The sequence below is a fragment of the Carassius auratus genome, chromosome 35, assembly GCF_003368295.1.
Source record: "Carassius auratus strain Wakin chromosome 35, ASM336829v1, whole genome shotgun sequence".
NCBI classification, from domain to species: Eukaryota; Metazoa; Chordata; class Actinopteri; order Cypriniformes; family Cyprinidae; genus Carassius; species Carassius auratus.
The window spans coordinates 9,367,872-9,381,895 of NC_039277.1; the positions used below are offsets into that span (position 1 = coordinate 9,367,872).

General features: G+C 36.4%; 1 protein-coding gene across 1 annotated transcript; it reads left to right on the plus strand.

Annotated features, from left to right (window-relative positions):
- Positions 1-2,560: 2,560 nt before the first annotated feature.
- Positions 2,561-13,047, plus strand: LOC113054307 (ubiquitin-fold modifier 1). Its single transcript, XM_026219756.1, has 6 exons — positions 2,561-2,715; positions 2,816-2,872; positions 4,031-4,088; positions 5,522-5,561; positions 6,386-6,418; positions 11,789-13,047. Coding segments are annotated over exons 1-6 (273 nt in total). The 5' UTR covers positions 2,561-2,713; the 3' UTR covers positions 11,872-13,047.
- Positions 13,048-14,024: the final 977 nt, after the last annotated feature.

A 14,024-nucleotide genomic window follows, 5' to 3' on the forward strand; every position in this document is an offset into this window, starting at 1 on the left:
GTTCTAGTAAATGCAAACATAATGGCTATGAAATCACGGTACAGAAGGACCAAACATGTAGGTGTGAAAGGTTTTATTTTTAGAAACAAAGCAAACAAAGATTCCTCATCCTCCAAAAATATGACTCATTTTAAATCACATATTGCAAATTTCACTGCTTGGATATCTCACTTTTGTTCACTTGTTGAAATCAGTTGAATGATTGGGGAGGGGGAAAAGTTAAATTAAGTTTAAGGATGCTAAACACCTGAACAGTCACTGCTTGAGGTTTAATGAATTAACTGCTTTCTCTATATATTTCCTGTAAGGCTACATTGATTTAATAATATTGACAAAAGTTCTTCAGGTCTTTTGCTTTAGATTATACAGTTCCGTTTTCAGCACCATGGACAGCAAAAAATGCTTTTCTTTGTAAACTTCAATCCAAAGTATTATTTCTAATATTTCTTGTTGAATATTGTTTTTTAGATGTAAAGACATCTGTATCGTCATATTTATAATTTGACATAAGTCTGTGCAAATCATTTTTGTCGCATATATTGTTGCTTCATATTTTGTAAGCAACCAGCCAAAAAATATGAGGTTTTCTACACTAAAAAAAAAAAACAATAAAATAAAAAAATAAAAAAACATTTAAAACACATTAACAGATACATTAAAAAAGATACATTAAAATTGAGTAAATAAATAGCTATTAGAATTTCTTCCAACAGTTCTGGCTCCTTAAAGTCAAATAATCCTGATATAATTTCATGTTGTATAATATTATCTGTTGCCATAGCTGAATTATTTGTTAGATTTTCTCAACAAAAAAGTTCATCTGACAGTATAAGCAATGATTTTTGCATCTCATCCTCATCACCACGAGAACCGCACAGCTGCTTGTTGCCACAAATTACTCACTGTGGGCTCCAGCACAGGACTTGGATTAGACGACAGAGTCAGGAAATTCCTTCAGGAGATGTTTGTCAAAGCAAGGAAAAGCCCTTTGTTCGAAGGTTTTTCTGTGTACATGTCTGCTGAAGGCTTAGTATCCATAATTGAATGTTTGTGTTTTAAAGGTGTCATGGCTCTTGCCTCTGTGTGCAATTTGTAAATAAAAGATTAGCAGCCTCAGTAGCTTGAATTTGATACAAATTCAGCTTCATTAACACAGTAGAAGAGCTATTCTCTGGTTTGTATTCAGAAGAACAACTTTTCCATTTTTCTAAGTGGTTTCAGTAAGCCTGTGACAAAACCGAAATGGACTAAAAACTGTCAGCGTCTAATGAATTTGGGTTTCGAGTCACACTGAGAAGTCTTTTTTCTTCAACACCCACATGTACCTCTAGGGAAGCTGTTGGCCGTGTGCCCTGTGGTGCCAACAAGCAGGGCTGGCTTTATGAGGATGACTCATGAGACTCAAGTTAGCTTACAGTTCTCCTTAAATCCAGCAGCCACCAGCACGTTATAAGCTTCAATCTGAGACCAGCCAGAAAATACACCTCTGGGCAGAAGATTATGGCAAATGTGTATTTAAAATATGATTTATCAATTGTTCAACACCAGTCCAGCCCGATTCCTAATTGGGCTTTTTGCATATGAAATATTGTGTAAGTATAACATGCATGCCTACAGTATTTACATCTGTGCTGATCCTGGGTATTCTAGTTTATTTTGAACCTGTGGCTCATTGGTTCAGCCATCTGCACTGGAGATTATATATAATAAGAATAACAATTAATATGCTTATTGACTCCTTTGAACATCTGATAATAAATAATGCATTCAAAAAGAGTGAAATACAACACTAGGCTTCCCAGAGCAGCTGGGAATTAACTTTCATAACATACAAAAATGGGTATGAACAAAATGAATGCATTTGTTTTAAATAGTTGATTTGTGCTTCTATTCCAGTTCCTCTTTATTTATAATTGGTGTTAAGTCAAAATCTTTGAATGGCAAGGTATTATGGTAATTATTTTAAAACAGGGTACATAGACCTAATATAATTAAATTCAAATCAATTTAAATTACTGTCTTAATAAAGTATTCTCAATTCCAAACCTTTCCATTCTAAAAGCACAAATTACAGAATCAGACAATGCTGCTTTCGTCATAATATCTATTAGACATGTATGGTCAATTATTATCTAAAAAACAAGTGTATGTGTGTCCAAAATGTTCAAAATATTCTGTTCTTTAAAATGAACAGAAAATAAAATAGATTTAACAATAAAATAGTGTTGAATGTATTTTCTAAAGGTTCGTTTTTTCTTATATAAATAACAACCTATAACACAAGCACACCTTTAACTCCTTTAGCACCTTTAAAGTGTCAAATTACTTTTTGAACCTTTGTGTATGCAACTCCTCACCGGTTCGCTTCATTTTACACGCTCTTAAAAGCTCAGCTGCATCAACAACACACTTTACGGTAATATTACCCACTCCAGTCAGCTTGAAACGTGCCTGACTGAAATGCACAAGCCCCAACATTTTCTTTTTTTATCTGCTTATCATGTATATATATATATATATATATATATTTTAATTCTATAAAATACATAAATATGATCGAATCGATTAAATGTAACATTAGATCATTAAAAGGGAAAAAATAAAGAACGACGGAAAAAAAGAGGTCCATCCAACAGATGACGTGTTACAGCGGGTCCTTGCTTCTTCCGTGTCGGTGTAAATAGTGTGCTGTCCTGTTATACAAGTCAGTAAAATGTAAGTAAACCATTTATAATATAACAGCACTTTATTTTAATGATACGATGTATAGTATTTCCAGTTAAACTCCGTGAATATGTGACTCTTTCTGCATTAGGTCGAAAGTAACGTTTAAAATCACGCTGACGTCGGACCCTCGGTTACCATATAAAGTGTGAGTGACACATCATTCAACACATGACACACACTAAACATTAATATTTATGTTTTAACGGTTTTATTAGACTTAATTTGGTTGATTTTATTGATTCAGTAATAGCATTTATTATTATGTGGCCCAGCTGTCAAGCTTCTCTTGGTTTCTTTCATTCATTCATTTCTATGTTTAGTAATTAATAAATAACTGAGGTATTAAAGTGCCACTTCTAGTATTAATGTCTAGTTTTAGCACAGCTGTCCGCAGCGAAATGTGTGATGTAAATGTATGTCAATTTTAAATGCTAGATATCAGCATACTTCCCCATGTTGATTAATTATAGTACATGAAGACATTTTTATTGTATTACAATTTTTCTGAAACCCTAGGATTAAATATTCAGATTAGGCATTATCCATAATTAAATCATGGGAGTGATAAATGGACAAACCCACCTGTCAAAACCTTCAGAACATAGATGACCATGAAACTGCAACATGTGGTGTATGTAGGTGCTGCTGAAGTTGAAGTGAAGATTTCTGTCACAGTGCATGAGAGAGAAAGAGAAAGAAAAAAAAACACTGGAACACTGTTCTTCATCTCTATGTTGATTACAATCAGTGTAATAGTGCAGTGGTCAGAGCGTGAGTGGTAATCTATGGATGTAATACTTTGTCTGATTTGGAGCAGACACACATTCTGTGTGGGTGAGAGTGGTCTGTCAAGGGCCATTCAGACAGACTGATTTACCAGCTCCGCTCAGACCACCTGCAATGCTTCCGGTCACCCGTCAAGTTTTTGCAAATATCTTTGATCCTCATTGAGTGGCTGGTTAAGAATCTCTTGAAGTTGAAATAATCAGTAATGAATTTTAGAAATTTTTATAGAAAAGTGTATGTTTTTTGGTCAGTGACAATTCTGACCAGTGTGATAATGTGTATACTGAATTAAAATATTTCTGCCATCGACAAAATTCTTTTACATTTCAGTCCAGTTATTAACACCTTTTAAACTCTGTTTCATCACATTCTAGGGTTACTATTATGCATAAAACCCCTGATACAACACTGATGGGTATACTGAGATAAAACATTCACTAATGCTTTCTACACATGGTAGTTCGCATTGTGTGTGTGTTACTGTGCACCAAGATTCATTAGCATAATTCTATTTCAGATTAAGTGTACCTGAGAGCACGCCGTTCACGGCAGTTTTGAAATTTGCAGCAGAAGAGGTGAGTGAAATGCATTTTTCAGAGATCTCCTGAAATGTAGTACTAAGCATTTGCCAAGTTCAGGTGCTTCCGACTGAGGATAACAAATTCTCTACAGTGGTTGGAGTATTACTGATTTGCTTAATTCTGTGCGATCAATAATTAATTACACTGACATGGATCTTGAACTTTAGCTCAATTATATCCTATAGCAGTTGTGTCTTTTTGAGTCTCTCTGAGCTCTTTTGAAACACACTCAGACTTTTCTCTGTGTCTGCAGCCTCTCGTGTTAAAATCAGAACCGGATCCATGCAGAATCAGATAATACAGTTGGCTAGCAGCCCCAATCAAACTCTAGGGCCAATGTTACTTAGACTACAAGAATTTGATTAATGAGATTTTTGCTGATAATCAATATGACTATTTATGACTTGATTTTATAAATTATTATTAAGTAGAAAATGGCATACAAGTTTGATTAGTATTTTATTACTATTCATTACTACTATTCAGTTGTTGCTATTCATTAAACAACAATAAACAAATATTGTAAAGTATTATAAAATTCCTAAAACTTTGTTTTAATATTGATAGTTTTGTATATTAATAGCCAGTAGATTTGTTATTGGATTGTAAGCATTGTTTTCATTTTTTTAAGGTGAATTTTGAGTAAATGTTGTGTAAATAGATTTTTGTATCTCAGTTGCATCCATAACATTATATTTAGATGTATAGAATACATTCGATTTCTTTCTTTCAATTTTGCTGTATCCGTGTTGGCCATTTAAAAACCTATTTAGTCAACTAAACTGACAACAACTGACCTGATACCATAAAAAAAAAATGCACTGGCTTATTTTCAGCTTTTTTCACCCTCTCAAAAATATTTTTTGTAATCCTGCTTCAGGTTATGATTGTCTGATCATTCATTGTTTTTGTTGTCTCTTTTCCTCCTGACAAAACAGACTGACAAAAAGTCGGCGAAGGAGAATTAGAAACTGAATGAACTCTGTAGTCCATGAATTATAAATGCATTTTTACCTAATATAAACACTTGATTTTGCAAATTCTAGTCACTAATTCTGGTACTAGCCTTGCTTCTTGGTCCCCATCAGTTTTATGCTGTTCTAGGTTGTAGAAATGCCTTCAGGTCACCCGGACAGTTTTTCAAAGCCCCTTCAGAACGAATTTGCCTGTTTTTTGTTGTTTTTAAGCTTTCAGTGGCTCTTTGTGACAGTGACAGTTTTCTTCTAAGCTCAGCCCAGAGAGCTCTTTCTTCACACGTTTGAAGGCTTCTGTTCTCTAGGACAGACTCTTTAAATCACCTGACGCAAACACAGACTCGAGTTGATTTTTTCTTATCCCTGCCTGACAGAGAGACTGTGCAGGGCTGTTTATGGGATGTATTTGACAGACTGAACAATAAAACATGTTTGTTTTTGTTCCTTTTAAAGTTTAAAGTGCCAGCAGCCACCAGTGCCATCATTACAAATGGTAAGTTGTTTATATATTATTATTATTATTTGATCAAATCCTTAAACCAGTAGTTCTCTCCTTTTTTGACTAATTAAACTTAAATAATCAGGTTTCCCCAGACCTTGGGAAACCTCTTTTATTCAGAGAAGAAAATCTTGATTTTTATTTTTATTTTATTTTGTCTCATTTTAAATCATTTTGAGTGATCTTTGGGCCCCCTTGGAAGTTTGCTGATGCCCCCTAGTGGGCTCCAGCTCCATTGTTGATAATCAGTTCTTTAAACCAAAGTATTTAAATTTGCTGTTACTTTTCAACGCAGCCAAACTTACAAAAAAACACCTAACAACCATCAGAACACCCTAGTAACCACAGAGTAACATCCTGGCAGATTCTCACATCTCCTTAGCATCTTCATTGGTTTGGGTGTTTGTCAACTGCACTAAAATAAAAAAACAACCACACATCAGCTCAAATTGCAAACAACTGAATCTTTAGGAACTGGTTGTTTTTTGTGAATCAGACAATCCTTCACTTAATGAATTCACGCAAAATGAACTGATTTCTGTAATTACATAGCTATAGAGGTAGATACAGGGGCTGTGTCGTGATTAGTAAAAAAAACAAATCATAAACAGAATAAAGACATAACTCATCACTCACAGCACAGGAGAGTTCTTGTAAATGAGATTGTTTAAATTGTGATAGTTCAGCATTTCAGTGCATTTCTCTGTGCTCTTGCCCATCTGTCTAATTCATTGATTGTCTTTAAGAATGATTGTTTTGTGTATGTATTCACATTGCGATGCTAATGCTGATGTTCTTTGTGATTATTTTTTGTGCAGATGGCATCGGAATCAACCCGGCGCAGACAGCAGGTCGGTGACACTCCTTCACTTGATCAGGGCTGCCCTCTGCAGCAGCATCTGGCTGTAATAAATGTGATTTTGTCAGCCATAAATTATTTAGATATATCCAGATGTCCCACAGGACTGGAAATAGTCAGATTTGTGTTCATGTTTTTTGGTTTGTTAGTGCTTTAGTCCACCTTCTATGTTTTTTCTAAAATCCCTTTTCTCTGCAGCATTCTCTCACTGTTTAGTTGCATGGCTGCAGTTTTCCTACCTATCCTTCATAATCACTTGCATGCAAATGATAGATCCTTCAGTTTACGGCCTCATATTGTTCATGTTTATCCACCTGGAGACCTTTAGTGAGATCTAATGATTGCCTGAGACTCCCTTCAATAGGCTTTGCATGTGAATTTCACATATTACCTAATGAATATTGATGATGTGCTTCCATTATACTATTCCCCGTTGTTGTGGGTTTATTCCCCTGACTAAATGTTTCTTTACAGATGTTTTCCATCCTGCTTTACTTGTCATTTAATGCTGGAGCTCTCTCTGTAATCCATTATAAACTGCCCCAATGGCGTTCTGTCAGTGTTTTCCTCCCTGAGTGTCGTGCTGCATCTAATCACGTGAAAATGGCCTGTAATTTTTCATACATGTCATGGGTTGAGACCTAAATGTCAAGTGAGCTGTGATTCATTAGTTTTATAGTAGCAACATGTCTAGCCTGACCCGAATATGCAGCGGGTTTGTATTATGGAGACATGTACCTTCGGCAAGTTATACAATCACATACTATATATAGCACAAATGCCTGAATAGATTTCACTTCCTATTCTGAGTGAGTTACTTGTATCAGAGGGAACTAAGTGAGTCATGGTTATGCTTATATACAATGTACAAGTGCTTTGGTATCATTTCAGGAATTCTGATGTGAGGAAAACCAGGCTGTACCAATCAACCACCAAAAAGACCTTTATTTGATATAGTTTAGCTGTAATCGTACAATGTATCAGAGACTTGGTTAACTGCTGATATTCCAGATTCATTTTCCTGGATATACACCATATGGGCAGGATCAGGGCAGAGTTACAATGTATGTCTGTAACAACATTACACAGAAACAACTGGCTCATTTAGAGGATGTTGCACATGAAGCTTTGTGAATCTTGTTATGACCCAGTCGTCTTCCTCATGGGTTAAGTTGTATTATTGCTGCTGTGTTTTACATTCCATCACCTTCTTCAGCAGTGGCCAAACCTGATGCGCTTACTACTCTTGGATTATTACCTTAGCAGCATTGAATGTAACTACCAGCAAGCTGCAATTGTCATCCACACTTCTCCCTCAGAGGAAGATGTCGTCTGTAAGCTGTCAGATGGTTGAATGCCTAAGTTAGCTAGACTCCGCGAAGTCAGCTAGACTCCGCAAAGTGAATGCAGCGTAGGCTATTGGACCTTATTTTAAATCCCTCTATGGGTCTTAAAGACCTTTCATGAAGAACTGACACCTGTACTATGTGTTAACTTTAACACATGCATTCAATTAGGGATGCACCGATACCACTTTATTGGAGTACGAGTACGAGTACGAGTACTTGCATTTCAGTACTCGCCGATACCGATACCGAGTCCTTAATAAAAAAAAAAAAACATGATTTCAATTTATAGATTACAGCTTTAGTGTTATAATTTTAACAAAATACTAGTTTGGAATTAAGAACATTTATTTAAAATGAAAAGCATGTTGTATGCAAAATATTACAGAATAAATAATTCTAAAAAAAAAATTCAACAGTGACAGTGCAACTCAAGTATTTTTTCAGTTTGTTGTAAACTCTGCCGCTTTGGACAACACAAGGGGCATTAATAAACATCTTTGCTATTTAGTGCACAATATTTGAATAAACTAACAACATCCACCAACATAGAACTGCCGCAGATAGTGCAACTGAGGTAGGTATTAACATCAAGTCTAAGACGACTCACTTAATGGAGCCTATTTAGAAAAAGTGAGTGGCAGGGTTTTTTTTTTTTTTTTTTAAAGAAAAGTAGCTTTTCTGCAGTCTCAGCACTGTAGGATTCACTGAGGATTCATCAAACACAAAAATAAAACAAAATAGCCATTTCCGAATTTGTCTTTTGTTGTGGACTTGTGAAATGCAGGGCTTAAAGTTCTCCGGCACCGTGCTGGATTTCCGGCATGCAGCGTTTAATCCTAAATTTAAAATAAAAAATAAATCTTGTTGATATCACTTTTGAGTCCATGCGTTCACCTACCAATGGTATGACATTAACTAACATTAGTAGTCAGTCAGAATGTTTTGCTTTTATTAACGAGACGCACATAATAGTATTCAACTGCAGAGTCGCAGCCCTGATGAATGGAGGAACGCGTCAAAAAGCTGAGCCGAAATGGTCAAATATATCCATCTAGTGCGTATTTACACAGGAGCTTTGTAAACCGTATGTATTTTAACAGTGGTGTTCCATACAATCATGTAATTTCTTGGTTTTGATGTTTTATTTAAGCCAATTATTATTGCCTCATTGTTAGTTTATATATAAATAGTCATTTATATATACATTTTCTCTCGTCTTGCAAGAGTTTGCTGCAGCGTGGGTTGTGTTGGTTTAGAAGCGTGGGTAAACTCTTTGTACTCATTGTCATGTTGGGATTTTAGGTGCTTGATTAAATTACTTGTTAAATGCGCTACCTTTTGAGCGTTCTCTGGACAATTTCGCTGAGCACAATTTGCAGTCCGCCTTTGTTTTGTCGTCTTCATTCACTTTGAAATAGTTCCACACGCCTCGCCTTCTCCTGGGGGCGGGCACACGGCGCCTTTGATTAACCCCTTACACGCCGCTCAAACATAGACATTTCTCAGACCATGGTATCGGTCCCCTGTATCGGGGGACTTTTAAAGGGGGGGTGAAATGCTCGTTTTCACTCAATATCCTGTTAATCTTGAGTACCTATAGAGTAGTACTGCATCCTTCATAACTCCAAAAATTCTTTAGTTTTATTATATTCATAAGAGAAAGATAGTCTGTACCGATTTTTTCCGGAAAAACACGAGCGTCTGTAGGCGTGACGTGTGGGCGGAGCTAAAGAATCACGAGAGCCAGTAGGCTTTTGCGTTGAGAGCGTTTGGAAGCTTGAGGACAAAACCAACCAAAAACAAACCATGGCTAACAGTCAGATTCAGCGTATATTTATGATCCAGAGGCTGAAATTTAACAAGAGCAGCAGCAACAACAGCGGCTCTATGTGGTATGTACTGAAACTGTATATATATTTGCTTAGCGGATTTGGAAAATGATTAAGTTCCACTTTGTCGTTTTTTTTTTTAAGCTGTACATGTGGAAAGTGCAGTTTGATGACAATATCGCATGTTGTTTACTTGATGTGCTTACGCGCCGATAGCTAAGTTAACAACACAGAGATATTTGAAGCAGTTTTACTCACCGCCTGCGGTTCCAACACACGATTGTGACCCTTTTTCGTTGGGACTGCATTATCCTTAAGAAATAAACGATGTGCAAATCCGTCGTCAAACTGGGCCTTGTTTGTAAAACAAGCATCTTCGAAATGCAGGGGAACAAACACTTGCACAACTCTGTTGATGCTCTGTAAAAATAAACTCCATCCACTGGTCCCTTAATGCTGTTTCTCTTTAGGTAATCTGTGCAGGGTTGTCTTGCCCTGGCAACCAAAAACACACTCCTTTTGTGACATTTTGCGACGCTCTCGCTGTGATGAGTGATTGTCTGTGCACAGCCTCTCTCTGCTCTGCTATATGGGAGCGTGCACTCTTCCGGCAGACGCGCCCTCAGGACCCATATAAGGAAATTCCGCTCCATCTAACGTCACACAGAGCCATACTCGAAAAAAACTTTCCGAAACTTGTGACAAACCGGAAGGAGTATTTTTGGAACAGAAATACTCCTTCAATCATACAACTTAATTTTTGAAACTTTGTCCATGTTTAGCATGGGAATCCAACTCTTTAACAGTGTAAAAAACTCAGTATGCATGAAATAGCATTTCACCCCCCCTTTAACGAGTACGATTACTTTAGAAAATGTGGTATCGAGGCCGATACCAGATACCGGTATCGGTATCGGTGCATCCCTACATTCAATATAAAAAAAAATCAGTGGAATGAGGCTATAGTTCAACTATTCCAAAAAATTCAAAACCCAGTTTTTCAGCAGATTATTGCCAGACTTCATTAATTAACTGGGAAAGTGTACGCAGGAATCATCAGAGATACCATTCTGGAGAATACAGTTACCAAGATTGCTCCATCACAACATGGCTTTACTGTGTACAGATCAACTGACAATTCTCTGATTGAGATTAAGATTAATGGCATGAAGCACTTAATAACAATCCCAAAATGGACATTCACATTGTTTTTGTTGAGCTTCTGACACAATTGGGCAATGTCGTTTACTTTATGCTCTGGCTGATATGCATGTCCAGTGCCCACTTTTGCTTATTGTAAATAGCTGCTACCTGAGTAAGAGAGCAAAATGTGAAGAGGGTCTCTGTGTTTAATTCTAGCTGGTGTCTTTTACCCCCTGTATCTTTTGTCTTCATTATAAACAGCTTAGATTTACATCTGCCCCTTTTATAATTTCTGTATAAATAAAATGATCTAACAATCACTGAGCTTCTAATGGGATCATTACCTGACCTTGGACTCCGCAATGAGTGGAGCTAAGACCATGGATATGGTTATTAGTGCTAGGAGAGATGATCACATCCCTCTCTTCCATTTCCAGTCATTTCGGGACAAGTAATCAGCAAAGTCTTCACTCTTAAACTGCTTGGAGTTTAAATAACATCTGATTTGTCATGGGATGCACACATAAAGTATATGATTTCAACATCACGGCCAATAATTTATCATCTTAGTGCTGCAAAGAGACCGGGTCTCCCATGCAATGTTTTAATGCAAATATACTTGGCTATCATACGGGCAATTGTTGAGTGCAAGCCCAATGTGGGGTGGACTGACAGTTAGAGAGGGTACAAAAATGTTGTTGTCTGATAAGTTATCCTCTTCTCTCCCCTCATTAAGCGAAAAGCATGATGGGGCTATACATACTTTCACTAACATACTTAAGGACGATTCATCGCATTTGCACCGCTTCTTGACTGTCGCTCCAGCATCTAATTATTCACTTCATCGAAGTAGGGAACATGTTATGCCCAAAAGCAAAACAAAAAGATATTAACTTTCTTTCATTCCCAGTGCTTTGAAATGGTTTTAGATATGACCTATCTGTGGTGTTTTAATATGTTATTTTTTTGTGCTGCAATAAACTGCTTAAAAAAAAAAATCAAAAGCAGTTTGTAACATATTAGATCTCTCTGATTCTACAGGAAATGTGTTCCTGAAACATGGCTCGGAGCTACGAATCATTCCCAGAGATCGGGTTGGAGGATGTCACCAGGCCAGGATGTGACTATCCGGTGCTTTTCTGTCAGACGATGAACATGCTTATTTATTGTCCGGCCCTGAGGTGTCCACTCTCAGCTGCGCTAACTGCGACTGCTGCGGCTCCAAATCTGTCAGAGGACCTCACAAATCTCACCGCCACCTTCTCAAAGATACACACTTGCAGGATGTTGTCAATTTGTTGTGCCCCAGTCCACTAGATCTTCTGATCTTTCACAAAATATTCCAGCTCTGTTTAAGATCGCATACATCTTTTGTTCACTATGCATATTTTTACATGTCTTAAATGCATAATGTCTACTTCAAGTCCAATTAAATGTTTAAATACTGTTAAAAATATGATTCCCATTTTCCATTTTAAGAAGACAAGGCAAATGAGTCATCATATTTTGTCTTTTTTCTTTACATTTCATGTGAGTTTGATTAATGGTTGTTTTGAGCTCTGTTATATAGCTTTTATTGAGGGCAGAAAATGACAATGTCAGTGTAATGAAACTCCTGCAGCTGTGTAGCTAAAAAAAACTATACAACAGTATGATTCAAGAAGCTGTAAATAAAATAATAAAACACACATTTCATAATATGCTTATTATGTCAAAATAATAATAATAATTAGTTGAAAAGAAATTTTATGAAATGTTACATAAACCAATTTTACACCTAAAAGTCGCTTTTTGTAACTTTCCTGGTCACTCAAGGTAGTGTGCCTTTTCACATTAAGGCTTAAAATCATGGTTTGTCTTGAATAGTACATCAGGCTAATGAATGACAGGCTCTACATTGCTTTTACATCCTCCACTTACCCTCCTCTTACATTACTGCCAGGCAGAAATGGAGGAGGAAAAGGAGGTTCTGACTATTCAGTGTCATAAATGGATCTTTCATTTGTTTTAATAGAAGAGCAGGCATGCTGTGCCCTTTCTATGCTACTCATTACTGGGGAAAGGGGAGAAGTGCATTATAAATACAGCAAGGCCTACATTACTCAGATACTGACATGTTACTCTGGATCACATTAGAAAAGGCATTGCTCGCCTCCAGCCTCATTTGGCAGGAAATGATGTGGTTTGTTCATTAGCTGTGGAAGAAATTGTGAAAGAGCTTGCCAGTGTGACAAATGTTACATTTACACTTGTAGTATTCTTCTTGTCTTAAACATTAAATCATTAAATAACAAACTGTACAGTGCCTGTTTTTGTTGAATATGTTCAGCATGAATTGATGTTTCGTCTTTTCAATTTCTTCATTTAATGTATCTATACATAAACTATGTTTCAAAGCTTTGAGTGGATAAGACAGGCTTTAAAAGTCTCATTTATGGTTTAAAGAGGTACAAAGACAAACAGTGATGTTGCTATTTTCATAAATTCAATCCTGTGCCATCTGTAAGAAGCCTTCTTTAGCAAGCAAATGACAGAATTGTTGAATATTTATGTCAGATATTTTATGTGTCGTGGACGTGATTGTGTGATTTGAGGGGTCTAAACAGAGCATTACCTGACGACCTTTCTATTAGAGCTTGAATTCTTGTAATGGTACAGATATATAAGCCAGCTAAGCCTATGAAACAGCTGCACAATCCCGTGGTCTTGTGTTTGTATGAACGGTTTATGTGCCTGCAAAAACGGGTTCATGTTTTTCCTCATATTTCTGTAGAAACTCTTAATCAAACAATTCTATGAGGTTAGCAGGAGACTGAACACACACAAAGGCTAGCACTCTGAATTGCTGTTGTCAAAGAAGTCATTTTCCCCCACCTCCTCAGTGACTTAATGGTGACAACATGTATTACAGATAAGCTATCTCTGCCTGTTAGTTTAGCTTCTCACTCAATGTATCTTTCAAACGAAAAGACACGTGGCATGAATTTAGATTTAGCTTGCGTGTTCAAGCAGTTGATTGGTTTCCTGGAGTTCACAGAAGTAATACATTTGCTACATTTTTGTAAAGCAATGAAATGTACATTTTATTTTTTTTTGTTACTGCATCATTATTATTTGACTTTACAAGTAATAACATAATTGTCAAAAAATATTTCATCATAAACAATAAACTGGAGGTACACTAAAGTCGACAATCAAAGCAAAGCCAAAAACAAAACAAAAATAGAATCAAAAGTAAAACCAGAAAAAAAATAAAAGGCATATCAAAGCCAAAAAA